This window comes from Cariama cristata, unplaced genomic scaffold (genome assembly GCF_000690535.1).
Source record: "Cariama cristata isolate BGI_N322 unplaced genomic scaffold, ASM69053v1 scaffold7632, whole genome shotgun sequence".
In the NCBI taxonomy this organism is placed as follows: domain Eukaryota; kingdom Metazoa; phylum Chordata; class Aves; order Cariamiformes; family Cariamidae; genus Cariama; species Cariama cristata.
The window spans coordinates 21,040-40,391 of record NW_009603193.1 but is presented as its reverse complement, the minus strand read 5'-3'; the positions used below and the strand labels follow the sequence as shown (position 1 = coordinate 40,391).

At 38.6% G+C, this 19,352-nt stretch overlaps 1 protein-coding gene across 1 annotated transcript in view; it reads right to left on the bottom strand.

Moving 5' to 3' along the window:
• Positions 1–4,918: 4,918 nt before the first annotated feature.
• The window catches only part of LOC104157654 (translocation protein SEC63 homolog), a gene marked incomplete at its 5' end in the record, with an annotated part of 27,952 nt that continues 13,518 nt past the window's right edge, over positions 4,919–19,352 (bottom strand). The window contains 6 exons of the mRNA XM_009695072.1: positions 4,919–5,115; positions 6,264–6,396; positions 9,107–9,201; positions 12,373–12,481; positions 15,072–15,122; positions 15,856–15,914. Of these exons, the coding sequence (XP_009693374.1) occupies positions 4,919–5,115; positions 6,264–6,396; positions 9,107–9,201; positions 12,373–12,481; positions 15,072–15,122; positions 15,856–15,914 (644 nt within the window). The remainder of the gene's footprint in view (positions 5,116–6,263; positions 6,397–9,106; positions 9,202–12,372; positions 12,482–15,071; positions 15,123–15,855; positions 15,915–19,352) is intronic.

Genomic DNA, 19,352 nt, shown 5'->3' with positions numbered 1-19,352 from the left:
CCACTGCCTCCCGAGGGACTCTGTCAACCAGGCTCCTGAACAGGCCAAAGTCTGCCCTCCGGGAGTCCAAGGCAGCAGTTCTGCTGACCCCCCTCCTGACTTCTCCAAGGATCGAGAACTCTATCATTTCTTGATCGCTGTGCCCAAGACAGCCTCCAGCCATCACATCACCCACAAGTCTTTCCCTGTTCACAAACACCAGATCCAGCGGGCGCCTTCCCTCGTGGGCTCCCTCACCAGCTGGCTCAGGAAGGTCTCTTCCACACACTCCAGGAACCTCCTGGACTCTTTCCTCTCTGTTGCATTGTATTTCCAGCAGACATCTGCTAGTGTGAAGTCCCCCATGAGAACAAGGGCTAGCAATTGTGAGACTTTTCCCAGCTGCTTATAGAATATTCCATCTACCTCTTCATGCTGGTTGGGTGATCTACAGCAGACTCCCACCATGATACCTGCCCTGTTGACCTTCCCCCAATTCTTACCCATAAACACTCAACCCTATCATCACCATCATCAAGCTCTAGACAGTGAAAACACTTCCTAACATACAAGACCACCCCACCACCTCTCTTTCCTTGCCTATCCCTTCTGAAGACTTTATAGCTATCCATTGCAGCATTCGTTACGCGAAACATCCCACCACGTTTCTATGATGGCAACTATGTCATAGTTTTCCTGCTGCACAATGGCTGCCAGCTCCTCTTGTTTGTTACCCATGCTGCACGCATTGGTGTAGATGCGCTTCAGCTGGGCTATTGATCCCGCCACCTTTTTCAGGGTAGAAGCCCTAATTGCTATGTGACCATTTTCAGGCGCTTCCATGGTATCTAACTCATCAATGACCCTTGTGCCTCTGCTGCTGCATGGCTCTCCATCCCCTGCCACCACTGAGGCGGCAGACCCAAGGACCTCACTAGTACACTGTTCCTCAAACACTGACGAGCCACCCCCAGGCCTATCTCTGGCAAGCCTAGTTTTATCCCTTTCCCCCTTCAAATCTAGTTTAAAGCTCTCTCGATGAGCCCTGCTAACTCCTGTGCAAAGATGCTTTCCTCCCTTTGTGATCAATGTACCCTTTCTGTTGCCAGCAGATCTGGTGTCATATAGACTGACCCATGATCAAAAAACCCCAAATCCTGCCGATGACACTAGACTCTTGATCTGCTGGCTCTCCCTGTTTCTGCCCTCATCATCCACTGCAACTGGGGGAACAGAGGAGAACACTACTTGTGCTCCTGATCCCTTAACCAGTTGTCCCAGGACCTTGAAGTTGCTCTCGATTATCTTTGGATTATCTTTGAGTTCCAACCTCATTGCTGCCTACCTGAAAAATCAGTAATGTATAATAATCTGAGGGCTGCACCAGCGTAGGAAGCTTTCTCTTCACATCCTCAACCAGGCAACAGGGAGGCGGCACACTTCCCTAACAGGTAGGTCTGGTTGGCATACTGGCCCTTCTGAACCCTGCAGGAGAGAGTCTCCTACAATAATCATTCATCTTTTTCTCTTAATGCAAGCGGTTTTGATGCCAGGCCTAGGCTGACTTAACCTCGGCGACTCCAAGCTAGATGAATGATTGTCCTTGTTATCGTTTGGTTCCACTTGCAGAACCTCATACCTATTTTGCAAGTGCACCTGGGGAGGTCGGGCAGTCAAAGGAGATGCGCCTGCTGTCCCGGACAGGAACTTGTTGCCATTGCCCCTTATCTTCCAAGTTACTGTGTTCAGCCAGGCAGACAGAGGACAGGGAATCCTCTGTATCATGCATCCTATCTGCCTATCAGGCCTGTCCCAGGGAAGATAGGATGCGGTTCCAGCAGTCTATTTCTCTCTCGAACTCACTGATACTCCTCAGCCTACTCACCATCTCCTGGAGCTCTGTCGCTAATCAGAGAAGTTCCTCTACCTGGGCACACTTCCTACAGTTGGGCTCACTGGTACTGTCTGGTATGGGCGTAAGGGCAGGGCCCACCCTGCAGCCCAACACCAGGATGGCCGCATGTTGCCACTGGAGCTCTGTCTGGGATGCTGTGTCACTCACAGTGGGTACAGAGCTTAGAGAGGCCATGGCTTTCTGCTGGGTGGATACCATTGCTCCCTGGTTGAGGTGGAAAAGCTTCAGTGCCCTTCCTACGCACCCTGCCACGCAAACTGCTGTGCCACTCCCTAGCTGATGCACCACACCCTGTCTGCCTGTCCTGTTTGCTGCACTCCTTAGGGCCGTTTAAATCTCCCACGGTTGCTCCTGGCAATGTCCAGGATGCCTCAGCCTTCCTTGTGAGAGGTGACAGTTCCCGGCAGGATTCACTGCTCTTCCTTGGATTTCCCTGGCTCCAGGGCCCCCCTGTTGGCCTCAATCTAGTGCTTGGCCGCAGACCTTACCACTGTCGCCGCTGCGTGCCATGTCAAGGCTGATTGAAGTGAAAACTAAAACTAATCCAAAAACATTGCAGTTCAGTTTCAAGCTACTTAAAATTATGCCGACAAATACATGAACTTAAACAAAACTGTCTCTCAAAAATTTCAATATTTAACTTCAATTTTACCTATATCTTAAAAAAAAAAACAACAAACAAAACACAATGACACCTTTACAATTTCTAGTTGTGTCCCAACAATAGTCAGCAAGGGCACAAAATTCTCTCCACATGTACAATCATCAAAAATAGGGTCAACATTTTAAATTTGCTAAGTAATAAGTAGCAAAAATGGTGATTTTCCTTTAGATCCAAGACCAAAATTCTGAAACGGTTTACCTTCAAGCCCTCAAATTCATTATTGTTGGCCTGACGGGCAACTGTTCGGTATCACCTTCCCTTTAATGCTTTGTGCAGAGAGCACCGGCATGGAAGTGAGAGGAAATGTCTGCTACAAATTTATGAATATTGCCATTTTAAAACTTCAGAAATAATCTTGAGAAAACCTGCTAAAGAAATACCAAACAAATCCTCAACTATACCTATGATAGACTTCTACTTTTTTCCAAATCTATGGAAGTAACTTCTACCATACACAATGACAGCTATAAATTCTCATCCACTTCCACAGACTCATTGAGGTTGGAAGGGATCATGATAATCTCTAGAAACTGTTAGTAGTAGAGGTTGTTTAGGGTTTGTTTGTGTTTTTTTTTTTTAATAACCTTCACTTCCAAATAGAAAATTAGTTTACATTACTGTTTTCCAACATACTGTGTGATTTTTTTATTTCAATTTAAGCTAAAAGTTAAATTTTCTGGAACTTCAAATAGTTTATTAAATACACTGCATCTATAAATAATCATTTTACTGTCAAATTAAAAAGGTATCTCCATATACATACAGAACTAGAGGAAAAGAATACAGCTACGTAGAAGTCAATCAAGTTGTAAAGTATACCATATACTCTGTTAAGTATCCTATTTCAGCTTTTACAAGAAGAGCTATAGGTGTTTTCATTTTTCAAACATTTCCAGTTCTGTTGCATAACAAATGCTTCTGGCTGTATTATTTTGGTTTCATTCTGCACAAGAGAAAACAAGTATTTGCTAGTTGACTAATATATACACAGGCCATCTTAGAAGACATCTTTCAGACATTTGAAGTATTTTTATAAGAGAAAAAACTATCCAGATTTTTTAAAAAGAGACATACCTACATTTGGCATACATAAGGACTCAAACAAGTAAAAACATGCCTTCATTCAAGTGCTTTTCATAATTAGCTATAATATGTGGACTTGGTCTGGCTGAGCTAGCAAAACTTAACAAACAAACAAAAAACCCAAAACACCAAACACAAAAGAACCCAACCTCCTTCCAAAATAGCTACTTAGCTTTTATGAAATAAATTAGTAAACTATTAAACTAATACAGTTTCACAGCATATCTTTGCAACTTTGTTACTGCGCTAGTCTGGAGAATATTCACAAAAACATATCCACAGCTTATCTCTTAATATGACACTCATTAATAAATACAATCTAATGTTAGTTGAAGATTACTTCTGCAATGAAAAACATGTCTACTGTTTACTTCCAGGTTTCAAGTTTTCTCCCCAGCAGTCTCACAGAGTAGTAAAGACAGGGTCTAGAAGAGAACTAGAAATATACTTAATCAATACTTCTTTCTAAAATAGGACATGCAAGCAGCATGCAACATCCTTACCTGCTCACGTCCCCTCTCTCATACTTTATTTGGTTATGGAGCATAATTTCCAGCACCACTTGCAATAATGCTGGGAAAGATTTTTCCCCCAAACCATTCTTGTTAGGAGGCTACCAATGCTTGTTAAAGGAGTTTTGGTCTAGTAAAGATCAACCAATATTATTTGACAACAAACAAAATGGTCACCAGTTTGGCACAAAAAAAGAAGCCTTGCCTATGTTTATTGCAATAAAGGAATGAGATCCAAATCTTTGTTTCTTTACACTACAAGCAACCATCCCTCAGTGTAATTGCTTTTTTACAGTAAAAAGAAGCTTAAACATTACATTTCAATTAAACTGTAATTTCTATGTCAATTATCACAAAGTACCTGCTCCTACAAGTTCAGAAAAAAACTACATGGTGGACTAAACAGCATAGGATCCTGAAATGGAGAAATGTGAACAACATACAAAGAAATGACAACAAAGAAATGACCCAAAAAACAAGTGACACTCATAACAGGAGAGGAAGAACTGTAAAAGTGCAAACAAAAAGATGGATGAACAGAAGGTTTAATTTGTCTTACACCAAGTGCTTTGCTACTGAAAATGGACCAGATCTTTAAGAAAAGGTTCTCAATCGCATTTAAGGAGAAACTTCCAGTTGCAAAAATTAAAAGCTGAACACACATACTCAAGATTTCAGAGTAGAGCTTGGCAGCAGCAGCAGCATTTCAATCCTCAAAACGGAGAGAGCTCTCATTAAAAAGAGCAGAAGTGTATTTAGGTATTTCTAAATAACATAGGTTAAGTGTCCCACAAGAACCAAAGACTTTATGAAGTATTGCAATGAAGAATCATATTTACTAGTTGTAATTACACAGTTTCTTTTTTTACCTTCCCGGCTTCGAGCCATTATTATTAGTTGACAGATCACATTAATCATTTCTTGAAGTAGTGCAGGACTCTTTTTCAGGATAAACTGCTGATCTGCAAGACATAATCGGCTGCAATTATGCTGCACTTCTGTTAGGACAAAAGGAGACATTTTACATGAACTGGACATTTAACAGTGCAGTCTTCATTTCTATTCATTCTTGTATTATTGAAAATATCACTTTATTCTCATTGACACATCTATCTGCAACATTCCCTAACATAACAGCAAGTGCTGAGAAGGAACATAAATTTTGTATACCAGACAAGCAGCTTCCACACCAAAGGAAGAAGCACTTACTAGAGCCATCTAAAGAAACAACAGGATGGCACAGACAATTTACCAGTCTTATTAAAATAGCATGAATTCTTTAGATAATCACAGGTTAAAAATAAGGATTTTTAATTTTAAGGGAAACACCGGATTTCAGAAAAACATTATCTATAAAGTATTAACTACTTTTGAATACAGATCTGTGAAGTTGTAAGTACAAATAGAAACTAAGTAGCAACGAAGATGAGAGATTTTTAGTGACTACTTAAAACTGATCATTTTTCTTTTGAAACAAACTGGAAAATCTGAAAAACATCTAAACAGGTTTGTTGGTTTTGGTTTTGTTTTTTAATTTGCACTAAATTATAGAACATCTCAAGTTTGCTGGTCAGCCTAAGAAACCATGAGTTTCCTGGTTGAAATTTAAAAACTGCATTTAGAAACATTTCCGTTTGTATATTTACAAGTATGAAAAATTGCAAAACACAAACTGAAGCTCATAGGTAACTGATATTTAAAGTTCATCTTTGCTTCACACAGTGGGCTAAAAAACTCCAAAAATAACCATGCATGGAAATATCAGAGAGCAATATTATGCTTATCTTGGATTTCCTCACTCTGAAAAGCAACTATACTTCACATTTAACTTTTTATTCTATTACAAAGAGAAAAAAAAATTATCAAAGTCACATTTGCAGCCAAAAAGCATTAAAAAGTACAATATCAGTATTACAGGGCTGTCAAGAGAATGAGTAAATGCTAAGTAAATGTTTTAAAGAGTCATTAAAGTTAAAAAACTAAGTACACTGCGTAGAGATTACTGAGCAGAGACCCATGCAATTCTTTAATGGACAAGAATTATGAGTGCTGTAGCATGCAACATGTTGCTCTGTTTCCAACAATATCTGATTAGGAGAGAAGCCATTACCTTCTTCAAGGACCTCAGGAACTTTCATCCTGGCAAGATGAGTCAACAGCAGAACTCTGGCTTTCAGGCTGTAAGGGCAGGTGAGCGGAGGCTCATTCTTCTTTAAATTTATGCCACCAATTTCTCTGATTAGCTAAAAGAAAATAAACACAAATAGCTATTTCAGTGCTAAAGAGAAACAAACATAGGAGGAGAACAGTTTACAAGGAAAATGTTACATTCACAAAAGCAAGCCTTTTAGTAACTTTTCCCTGCAAAGTTCCATAGAGATCAACATTAGCCATTTTTATTCATAAAAATGAATACCCAGCTCCAAAAAGTAAAAAACTGTCTTTAAAGGCCTTGTTTCAATGTGGGAGTGAGGGGGGAAGTAAAGATTTGCACAAAAGAAACTTGCCTTGAATAACATTGAGTAAATTTGTATTGACAGACAAATATTTTTAAAATCTGATTTTATTGCCAAGGTTTACTAGATTCAACCATATTTCTAAGGTATTTATATAAAACTCAATAAGCATTAGCAACAGCATCACCATGAGACCTTTCACCCATCTAAGACCCAGTCAACTTCCTCAGAAATAGTCTCAAGTATCACACGAAGGAGGTTATAAGCCTGAACTCCCTGATAGGCTGAAGATCAAGTATTTTAACTTATTTATAAACAGCACCAACTTGAAAAAAAGGCATGGTGTTCTTTATTCAGGACGACCTCTCTTGATCCTGACTAGATCAAGATGCACAGTTCAAACAGGTCTCTCTCACCTGAATTTGTTGAAGACCCTGGAGGGAAAGGCTGCAAAGCTGAGTAACAGAAGCTCATAGTTTCTAAGAATCAATGCACAGCCCAGAAGCTTCACTTTTTAGGTCAACAAGTCACCTGAGGAGAGACTGAGGTTCCAAAATCTCCAGCCAAAGGGAAGTTAGAATATCAACTGCCAGGCTCCACTGACCTTTCCCTACACTTGAAAAAAAAGATCTTCTCACAAGTTCCTTATAAGCACATCCTGGTATAACACCAGACCAAGAAGAGTAAAACTTTAATAAGAAAACTTCATTGAAAGTATGAATACTTGGTTTACAATAGAACAGTGAAATAAAAATGGGAACAATGATCATAACCCCAAAAGCAGGATACACTAACAAAAATTATTAGCAATACCCTTCTGTATTGATACTTCAGAGACTTGTACTGCCATATACTCAGAAAAAAAGAACACAAATGACACGGATTACTGGACCTTTAGAAATGAAACAAAATCCAATAGTATAAATGCAAGGTCAAGCATTCGTATACTAACAAGAACCACAGCTCAAAGATGGGAGTTTGTTAGCCGGAAAACAGAGGTCTGTAAGACAAGAGAAATCCAGACAACTTAGCGATCCGACACTAGTTGTATTAAACCACCATATGAAACAGTTGTGGAAAACAGTATGCTGAGTTATTCCCTGCAGAAATACAGCAATAGTAGTGTCACCAACTAATGCACTACTAAGACTTAACATGGAATATTGTGGACAATTCTGAGCAGATAAAATAAAAAAATAATGTAAAATTTAGAAATATATCAACTAGGAACAGTACTCCATACAGCAGGTAGCAGTATGAGGGAAATGAAGAGGCTTGTGGGAAAGAGGGGATTAAAAGACAGCAGCTTTTCTAGTTTAGCAAAATAAATACAAAAAGAGAAAAAAATAGGCTATTGCTTCAGTCTACAAATGCATTAAAGATATCCATAGCAAGAATTATTTAGACTCAAGAACAATGATGACAAAAAACATGGCTGTAAGTTGCTCACAAACAAGACTCAATCACTATAACAGCAAGTTCTGGAACAGCTTCTCAGTAGGATATGGTTACAAGAGGCTTGACTGCCTTTTAAATAAAGAATGACTAAATGTAAAGGGTTTGCACGATGCCAATGCTTGCAACAGCACGGGAGAAGAACTGATGATCAAGGTGATCTTTTCTAGTCATGCGCTCCGTCTGCTGAAAAACCTGACCTAACCACAATTCCAGCTCCTTCTCTTAAAGTCCACAAGACGATAAAGAGTTTGTAAAAGAGACAAAGGCAATTAAGGAAAGAGGTATATCCATTTCCTTTATGTTTAAGACATTAAATATGTTTACGATTTGAAAATTCAACTGTGTGCATGCAAAGGTTAAATCTGTGCGACTAGCCCCCCTCATTTTGCAAACTTCAAACATTTTCATTACAGCATTTTGTATACTGTGGTTTAAACTTCTTAAAATCAAAATGTTAGTTTCTGATAAATAGACTTCCTATACCTCTGCTAGCAACATTTGCCACAGTATGCATGACGGCATCTCTGTTGGGAAGACAGAGTGGAAATGAAAATAAAAGGCAACCAGAGGGGAACAGACATTCACGGAGGAATCTTTATAATATTTGAAGACATCATTCATTCAGACATCAGATAATAAATTTATTTCAGTATTAACATATTTAACCAGATCTGTGTTAATGATTTAAAAGAACGTTATCAAATGGCGATCACCTCCTTATATCAATACTCAAAATTTATAAGGACTAACACTCTAATTCTCTATTTAGTTTACCCCTCCCCCAAAACCCAACCCAGCAGTCTATTAAAGTGATTCCATTTAAGCTAGGCATTATCATCAATTAGTGTTATCTTTTCTTTTTTAAAAAAAACTTAAGTTCAGTTTCTAATTCCTATTTCTGAAGGGATACAGTTTTGCACCTCAACAAAATGAATGCCTTGAGAACTTGAATTCTGTCAGCTGGTCACCTAGAAGCACCATCTCCCTTCTCCTCTTGAAGGAGTCAGTTATTTAAAAAACATCTCTTGATACAACTAACCTGCGGTATCTGAATGTTGTCTGCCGGTCTGCTCGTAGCATCTTTATTGTACTGGGGATCAAATTCGGATGCCCCTGCTAACACCATGATAAGCCCTGCAAAGATAATTGAATGTAGACAGAGAAAATGTCAGCAACATCCTATGCCGGTAAGTGATTTCTTCAGAACCCTCAGCCATAAAACTTATTCCCACACTTCCCACAACCACCATGAATATCCATGTTCCCTATTTGAAAGGCTCATGAAAGGCTGGACATGAGTCAGCAATGTGCACTTGCAGCTCAGAAGGCCAACTGCATGCTGGGCTGCATCAAGAGAAGTGTGGCCAGCAGGTCGAGGGAGGGGATTTTGCCCCTCTACTCTGCTCTGGTGAGACCCCACCTGGAGTACTGCATCCAGTTCTGGAGCCCTCAACACAGGAGAGACATGGACCTGTTGGAGAAGGTCCAGAGGAGGGCAACAAAAATGCTCCAAGGGCTGGAGCACCTCTCCTATGAAGACAGGCTGAGAGAGTTGGGGTTGTTCAGCCTGGAGAAGAGAAGGCTTCGGGGTGACCTCACTGCGGCCTTCCAGTACCCGAAGGGGGCCTATATGAGAGATGGGGACAGACTTTTTAGCAGGGTCTGCTGTGACAGGACAAGGGGTAATGGTTTTAAACTAAAAGAGGGTAGATTTAGACTACACATAAGGAAAAAAGTTGTTACAATGAGGGTGGTGAAGCACTGGAACAGGTTGCCCAGAGAAGTGGTGGAAGCCCCATCCCTGGAGGCATTCAAGGTCAGGCTGGATGGGGCTCTGAGCAACCTTATCTAGTTGGAGATGTCCCTGCTCACCGCAGGGAGGTTGGACTAGATGACCTCTAAAGGTCCCTTCCAGCCCATACGATTCTATGATCCTATTTAGTGGATCAGTTACTGCTGCCACAGGGCAAAGGAGACAAGAACCAATGCCTGGCACAAGACAAAAGAGATCGCTCAAGGCTCCATTTTACATGGCATCAAGTCCAGCATTTGACTCTAAATGTCTTCACAAAAAATATAGTTAGCCTTCTTTAGGACTGGCAGACATCACTGCACAGCAGTTTGACGACTACTGCATGCTCACAGAACCATTCCTCTCAGCAAGTCACGTGCCTGCAGCAGCACCACAGTGTGTATGCTGGAGGGGAAGGCGGGAAAGAAAATTTCAACTCAATTTTCTCATCAGTCAGCATTGAAAATCCACCCCCCAAAATTTATTTTAACTATTACAAAAGCAGTTCAATAAATACTCCTGCAAACAAATCCTGTGAAGATGATGGACTACTCTTTTCCTAATGCAATTAGGAAAATCCATATACCTCAAAACATTCTGCTGTGTAATTAAGATGAAAGATCTACACAATGGGATATTTTAGCCCCATTATGAGCTTTCTGCTCATGAACATTTCAGACTCCTCAGCCATAGATAATGAGAGAGCTCACCTCATCATTTGCTCCAGTTAAAATAACTTTTCCAGCAATAGTTACTCAAGTTTCTTTATAAATTTTGAGCAAGTTCTCTTTAAGCAAGTCAAAGTTATTTTTGCCTACTTGCAGTGCTCAGTGAATTCCAACTGCTAACAACTAGTCAAGTTCCCTGAGCATCAATTTTCATTTCCATTCTCGATTATCTATTTACTTCCCGAGCAGGGCATACCAAAGAGTTTCAGACAATTATAAATACTTTTCTATTATTTAAGAGCAACAACTGTGGATCTTCAGGAAAGGAAGTTTAAAAACTTTTTATTCTGAAGTCTAAAAAAAAAAGAGTACCTAAAACAGGGCAAGTCATGCAGATTTGTCTCACCATTTCCCTAGCCTGGTTTGACTACATATGCCCTGGCTTAAGCCTTGAGTTTTGGGACTGGTACCTCTCACCACTGTGGAATTCACAACCAAGCAAAAGCCTTACCTGATAGCTGTGTGGTTTATCTAAGCCACCTCAGCCACACCTCATTTTTCTTTCAGACTGCCCAACAGATCTCAGTGGAAAAAAAAAATGACCTGCCTCTGACCTCAGGACTCCCTGAAAGTGTTATGTCCTTAAATAAGGTCATTTAAACTTAGGGTTAACTTTTTAACCAATCTGTAGGAGAGACAAGGCAATCCTCAAAGTTATTACGCTGAGCAAAGTTCAACATGAAATAATCTACTGTTGACAAGAAGTTTGGAGAAAGACCAGGGTTGCAGTGATCTCCCTAAACTTCTAAAGTCGTCTCACCTACTCTCTCATTCCTCCTTTCTCACCTAGACGTTTGGAGAGGGGAAAGAGCAAAAGAATACGACAAGGTGGAGGGCATAAACTGGTCTGAATTAATCCCACACACAAATCCATGTGTGCTGTGACTAGAAAGCTAACGTACTTCCATACTCTTATGTCCTAGACCTTTTGGGTTAGCTGCGAAGATTTTCTGTTCAGTAGGAAAAGGATGTATGAAGAGTGGATTCCAGCAACCTTCCAGCAAATCTAAAGCTCAACAACAGTGCAATTCAAAGGAATAAGAGAATATATTTATTAACCTCTTTTAGAGCGTTTGGGGGACTTTTTTATTCTGCTTTTCAATTGCTCTGAGCATGCAATCTAGTAAAAACCAATCTAGAACTAACTAATACCATACTAATTCTTCAGGTCCGTGCTAGCTTCCAAACTGGAAGATCCAATTCTGCACCAACACAATGCATCTACAGATTCCCCCAGAAAAAGTTTTTTTATGCCTTTAAAAGTGAGCAAACAAGAAAAATAAGTATATCAAAAACTACAAACAGGTGACAAAGTAACATGAAATTGATACAGAGCAAAATTTTTAAACAGAAATTTAGCTATAACATAACAAGTAAGAATAGAGAACCAGAAAAGCTATTTCATTCTTTGGGGACATAAAAATTTTATGATAGGCCCTAGAAAATTCCCAAAGCCTATTTTGCTACACTAACAGAAGAAAACACACAGATAGAGGTTGCACTTCCAGTGGCCACATAGTACCTTGGGACTACAGGAAGGTCTGCATGTTTTTCTCCAACTACAATTTATTTTTTTTTTAAAAACATATAGACAGACATAAATCTAGATCTACATAACTCCCTCTCCCAAATACTTAAGTCTTTGCTTACAGAGTACTCTTCACCTGCAACAAAATGAAGTTTTTAAAAACACTCTAAAAGAACCAGAAACCTAATTTTAACCTAACAAAGTCTTATAAAGCAGAAGCACTTTAACATCAGCATTTCAAGATGCCTTTTACTTACGTTTCATGTCCATGTTCCGTGTTTTATAGACAAAATAGGTATATATTTGAGTTGTCCGAATGAGAATCTGATCTCCACTGTATCGTATTGATCGGTACCACCACGAACCCTGAGACATTTAACAAGAACAAACTGACATCAGCTATGATGAAGCATCGAAACAACCATGTTGGATCACCTCGTGTCTGTTCACAACCAGGTAACTTAGCCCAGCTGCTTTTACCTATGTTAAGGTCAGCTGAATTTCAAAAAGCTGAAGGAAACAAAAAATACTTGGGGGCACAAATTTTAAAAGCACACAATATACTCATCTGAGAGAATTTGATGCTAAAAGTTTTTAGATGATCTCTAGCCTAGAGAATTCCCCCCAACACGATGCGCACACACACCCCCATATACACTGCTTTGTTTATTTTTGGTGTTGTTTTAGCAAATCCACTAAACAGTAAATCCACTGGATTTACCACTTTCTATATACGTGGTAAGTCCTTACAGTGCAACACAGCATTCAAATCAAATTCAGTTTAGGCAGACCAAGGCCAAACGAAGAAAAAACAAGATATTTCTTTCATTATAAGAAAATCTGAAAAAAATAATTTAAGTCACCTAATCAGAAAACACTTTTCAGAAGGGGAACCTGGAGGTGGCCCTGTGCCCCTGCTGCAAATTTTCAGAATTAAGTCATACGCCTTCAGGTTGACAGAAAAAGTTTTCCAAACCTTCAGAAACAATCCAATAATTCCGTCATTAGCATTACACCAGTGACTTCAAATTACGGAACTCACTGTACAGTGACTGTATTCTATAATATATTTTAAGAAAAAAGGAGTGTTAGCTTATAAACTGTAGTCTGTTCACTAAACTCCTCCTTGTAAGGAAAGCTCACTAACATGAGAAAAAACATCCAAGATAAATCTCAATCTATCGTAAAGTTTATCACAAGTGGAAAAGTAACAAGCAGTAAAGTAGTAAGTGATGCTTACTACTATTAATTTAATAGGCAATAGTGTAAATTCCCCCACTACACAGCAAGAACTCTGCAATTTACTGAATTATTTGGGAAATGCTCTAGGACTGGCTTCCCACAAACATTTCTTTTTTTAATAAATTAGGTTTGATTCTTCCATGAATAGATGAACCTTGACACAAGACTGTAAACAACTTTTTTTTTTTAAAGTTTTTCTGCAGAAAAATTTAGATTATAATCCCATAGCTATCAAATTTTTGTCTATGTATAGGTACTGGAAGAAAAAGTATAACTACAGCCAGCCCAAATCTACATGAAAGGGGCTGCCCTAACTGCTTTTGCAGATACAGCTTCTCTCTCTTGCTTCATGAATATTATTTAGGACAGTGGAGGTCTAGGAAGAACTACGTATCAGTACTGTCCTTTTTTGTTGATCTGGATTCAAAGGGTGGAACTAGCCTTACTTTATTTTAGATGTCTATCTCAGATACAGGATGACTACACTGTAGTTAACTTCAGCTTCTTCATTGATTCATAAAAGAGAAACAGGCCCATTAAAGGCATGAATCATCTTGTATGTCTACTTTAGAATTAAATGATAAAATGACTTGCTCCATAAAAATGACTATTCCTCTTCACTGACTATAAAAGAAATTTACAGTGACAAGTCTGAATGCAGAGGTCTACATCTGGTATAAGGGTAAGAAGAGCCAGATGATTTTTTTCTCTGCTCAGGACATTTCTTTGTAACAAGAGAAAGGATGTTTACTTTCACTTGAGCTACGATAAATCTGGTATAAATCACTAAAAGTACATGTATACAAAAAAGTATCAACAGACACCAACTGAAACCTAAAAGGAAAGATGGGAAAAATATGTAGACATTGTACCCTGAATTTTACATTTCTTATTCAACAACTTGTTGAAATCACCACAATTTTCTACGCTAAATCTTCAATTATGCAGCAAGATTCTCAAAGAGAAGGGATAATGCCTGGCTAAACCTCTGCACAGAGATGCAAGCAGTTGCCAAGACCACAGGACACTTTCTTAAATGAAAAATGTCGTTCCCAAGAGCATGAAGGTTTCTGGGTGTCAGTTTTCTGAATCTTTCTTCACACCATACCCCAAATGCACAATCAGTGTGTAAGGGACATTGTTCAAAAGCAATACTGTAGGGTAAACCTGAGCCCTGAAATACCACTCACCTAGCAATTGATTCCTCACACAAAGAAATCTCAAGGGCAGACATCTCATGGTATACAGAAGATCAATAAAAATTGAAGTTATGAAAACAAAGGCAGCCAGGAGAAACCAAATCAACAACCTATTCCACATGCAGTAATCATTCCAGTACCACCAGCTACTGACATCTCAGTCTTGGCTCTACAGTACCACTACTGAATATACTCTGGAGTTCATCACATCATATTAATTTTCATGTGATGAATGACAGAAGGTACAAGACAAATTACATAATCCAGTCTAACTCCTGTGATGTCTAACATTTTCTTCTCTCTATTACAGCACTGCATTGTTTCTGGAAAATCTACAGCAGCTACACTTTTTCCATAATAAAAAAACCCACCCACATTTAAAAAAAAAAAAAACAACCACCCTCACTTGCTCACTCACTCCATGAAAGGCAAGAATGAGCAACTCTATTTATGTCTAAGACAGCTTTGTTTACAGCTTGGTTACAAGAGTAGAATATTAATTAGATAATACTTACCACAACAACTGGAAGAATAACCATAAATGCTAATCCATATACAAGCAAAACCTAGAGAAAATTAGGAAACATACTGCATTAGATACTTCAATTACTTAACACCACTCATTTAATCCTTATTCTAAAATACAGTCAAGTAGCATTACCACAAGCCTACTACAAATTAATATAAGCTTATTGCATAATACCTGCCATTATTTCTGAAGAACAACTTACAAAGCAATATAATCAGTTGGGTAGGGTTTAAATACGGAGTATCAGTTTAGTGTAAGTAATCTTTTAAATCACCCACACATTGTCTCAGGTGGGTTTCTTTAATAATTAAAGAGTTGGCAGCTAAAATGTGATGCAGTGGACAGAGACGATTATCCCATTAAAAGAAATCCAGCAGGTAAGCCAGATACCTTGCAGTAACAAATGCAACAGAAAGAACATTTAGACACTCTATGACTACAGCATCACTAGCAAACCAAATGGAACTACAGAAATGTAGCAGTGTTTCCTTGCAACAGCAAACACACACTTCATAGCAGGGGTGACCACAATACAACCTCGTTATCACTGCAATGAGATCCTTCCAAGAATATTAATACTTTACTCTCAAAGGTTAGATTTAAGCTACTCTAACCCTTCTGACTCCTGAAATTTGCTTCAAAGATGTGCATTTGGACCAAAGTATTATTAACTACATGTTTTGACTAAAACATGCAGTATTAAGCACAAAAATTTCAAGGTGAACTCTTGAAAGTTCACCTTAAAGTCTTGAGCAAGTAACTTGACTCACCAAAATGGAATTTTTCTGATCCACAATCCAAGCTGGCAAAGCTATGCCAAAGCTTGTAGCTGTAGGATGAAAGAAAAGAAAGTCACTATAAAATATTAAGGAATCGTTTATATGTCACATTAAGCCTAAAAAACAAACAACAAAACCCAACAAAATCACCAACCCACCAAAAAATCCTTGTGTTTATCGCTTCAATAAGCAAAATTCTAACAAATTTAGCAAAATCAAAAAACAAATTAGAAACACACTCAAGTATGCAGTAAAATAACCACTTAAATGCAACATATGAAATACCAAAGATTTTAGCTTAACATATTGCAGTGAAACAGATACGCAAGATTTATTAATATATAAAAAAAGAAAGATTTCACAGATGGCAAGATTTATGAGCTTTGCCTTGCAGTTTTCAGCAGTTTAAATACATATAGTTCAGTAAATACATGAACTGCAAGAAAACTGTTTAAGCAAATGAATTCTATGGGAAAAAGTTTTATTAGTTTGTGATTTCAGGAAAGTGTTCTAAGCTGTAAATTGTAAAAATAAAACCCCCTACCAGATCAAATTTCTGTGTGATTGGTAAGAAAGAGAAAGGAACACTTTCCAATTCAAAAGGAGTTAGGCTGCAGAAAACAGAAGACATGATTCTCTAACACTAACATCTACAGTACACAGATCTGAATACAGAATAGCATAAAATACCTTGTCTTCAGACACGTTAGCAGTAATAAATTGAGTTCTGCAAACCTACCTATCCCAACACTAAAAGTTTTAGGAAACTAAGAAAAAAAACAATTAGGGCCTGCTTAAAAAAAAAAAAAAACAACCACCAGCCACAACCAAAACCCAACCTTTCCTCAGTCCTAGTAGGTATCAATGAGGATTAGTGCCTTAAATAAGACCAGAGTAGGATCCCCTATGTACTTAGATACTATTCTGATACTGTCTCCAACAGATTGTGATAGCCATCAATTCACGACAACCAGCTGTCACGCACAAGCCTAATGTGCCTCCTATGCAGTTAAGCTGGAAACTACTATTTGTTAAGACTCAAACATCTGACCAACCTGACCACACCTCAAGCTTAGGAGTTCAACAGAATAACACCCAATCAATTTACCACACGAAGTTATAGGAAATACCCGACTTCGCAGAACAGATTGGAGACGTTTCCCTATCTGTTAATGGTTACGGATTTTTAGAAGAATCTACTAAAAATGTAATGTGTCTTTTACTGGTGGTATCAATTTCAGTTCCCATAATACTTTTGACCTTTAGCATTGTAGCTTCAAACTGTTCCAGGAAAAGAAGTAGTTCAGTACAAAGCTCTTTCTCCTCTGGTCCAAGAGCCTCCTTGCCCCCATCCATGCTCACTGAGCTGAAGCACTAGCAAATACCAAGGGGAAATAGTCTACTAAAACTGCCTTACGTTATTAAAAGCACATCTTTTTACTCTCCAGGTCCCCTCACCTAAACACTCTTCAAATGATTTTGCACATTCTGTATTTTACTTTTAGTAAAGGAACAAGTCATGCCAAAGACAAGAAAATCTTGTTTGCCTACCTCTAACCTCCATGCTGCTTCAGTTGGATAGAGAGGAATATTGCTTGCTGTTCTTTGTGCTGGGCACAGAGGGTGGGATGTACCTCAGCTAACTTGCTCAGACATGTCTAACACCAGATGCACTTCATCTCATCCCAGAATATACCTCTATAAGGGACTGTCTCCATTCTTTGGCACAACAAAAAAACTAGAGTACATAGCTTGCATACAGATTTTTACACTAGAGGCATATAAATGCAAAGAAGATGAATTTCATGAAGTTAGAAATTTCATCACACTTCAACGTGGAACAAAGTTACAGGACAGAGGATGGGAGATAGAAAATTTCAGACTTCCTCCCACCCTTCAGATGAAGCAACGATGAGAGATGTAGAAGCAAAGCAGAGAACTCCAATTCCACTGTAGTCTGAGTCAGGGTTTCAGAAGAGCAGGAGGCTTCACATTCACAGTATGAACTGCTGCCCTACCAAAGAATCATCTAATTTAGCCCTTTGGAAATCCAGGCTCCCTTAAGTTTGTGAAAGCAATCTCCGAGCCAACCGCATAGGATCTTCATGCCTTTAAATTCTCAGCTTTTGGCTGAGTTTTCTTTTGAAGTCACAGCTTCGGGTCCGTTCAAGGACACTGACATATTGCCTAACTTGAAACGCTATGCTTTGACAACACTAAGTTCGTAGCTTGTGGATGCAAAAAACAGTTTAACATCAGGAAAGGTCCTAGGAAAGCTATTTGTGCTCATACCAGATTAAAAGTTACAGTACCATTTTGTTGATATTGTGACAGCATTTCTAAAACAAGATCTTACTTGTATTCTGCAGCAAGAGGGACAGACTCCTCATGCTTGCCTGGCTAGGAAACCAAGAGAAGCTAGGAACTGAAAGAAATTTGCTATGCTAAAAAACACAGATGTTAAAGAAACTGAACCACCACCTTAGTCCATCAGAAATGCCTTTGTCAGACTATGATTCAGGTGGCACAGTTTTTTTGAAGGGAGAGGGAAGATTGCTTCTTTGAAACACAGGTTCAGGGGCTGGGTTGTTTTTTTTTTTTCTCCTTTTAAAATTAATTTCCCATGTTGGATGGATATAATTCAGAAGAAGAATTTCTAGCACAGAGTTCCCTCACATTATCCTGCAACTTCACAATTAAGTTACAAATTCCATTTATTACTACTTTATTACTACTTCCAAGCTGGCCTTAACTCATTCCATGTAGTATAATTAAGTCCCGCAACTGCAGGGCATCAACAAGCAGAGCTCTATGGAGGCCTGTCCTAACAGATGGCAGGTTTCCTTTTTGTTTGTAATGAGTATGAGAAACAGCTAGAAATATACAATATTCTTCCTCACAACTAGTCCACTTAAACAACTCTCACAAAGATGTTTTACAAGTGACTGATGCAACTGCAAATAGGAGGGGAAAAAAAAAAATGTACTAACTTCCAGTCTTAAATTGGTTTAGTTTTGATCATCTACTGTAAGACTTTTAATACACCATTATCAGGATTATTTTCATGTAACTACCTGCTCAGGAACAATCTACCAGCATAGGGATAATCACCAGAACTCCTCAAGATGAAGGTGGCATAGAGCTAGGCTCAAACAACAGCACTGCTTCCAGCAAAAGCCAGGCAAATGTATATACAGTATTTATTTAAATACATACATACCCTCACATAAATCCCTTTGAAGTGTGTTTATTGCATTACAGCTGTTGGCTGTATGGTTGTTAATTTGTCAATACACATTTACAGTATCTGATCATAAATACTAAGAAATGTTTAAAATCGACAAGTTTCTAATGAGTATTATTCTATCTTTCACTTATACTTCCTTCTAATATTGGCAAGTCTCTCTCAATGCTTACTGAAGCTAATTAAAAAATACCCTTCTCTTTTTTCCCCTAATACGAAGTTTGAGAACTGTGAAAGCAAAGTC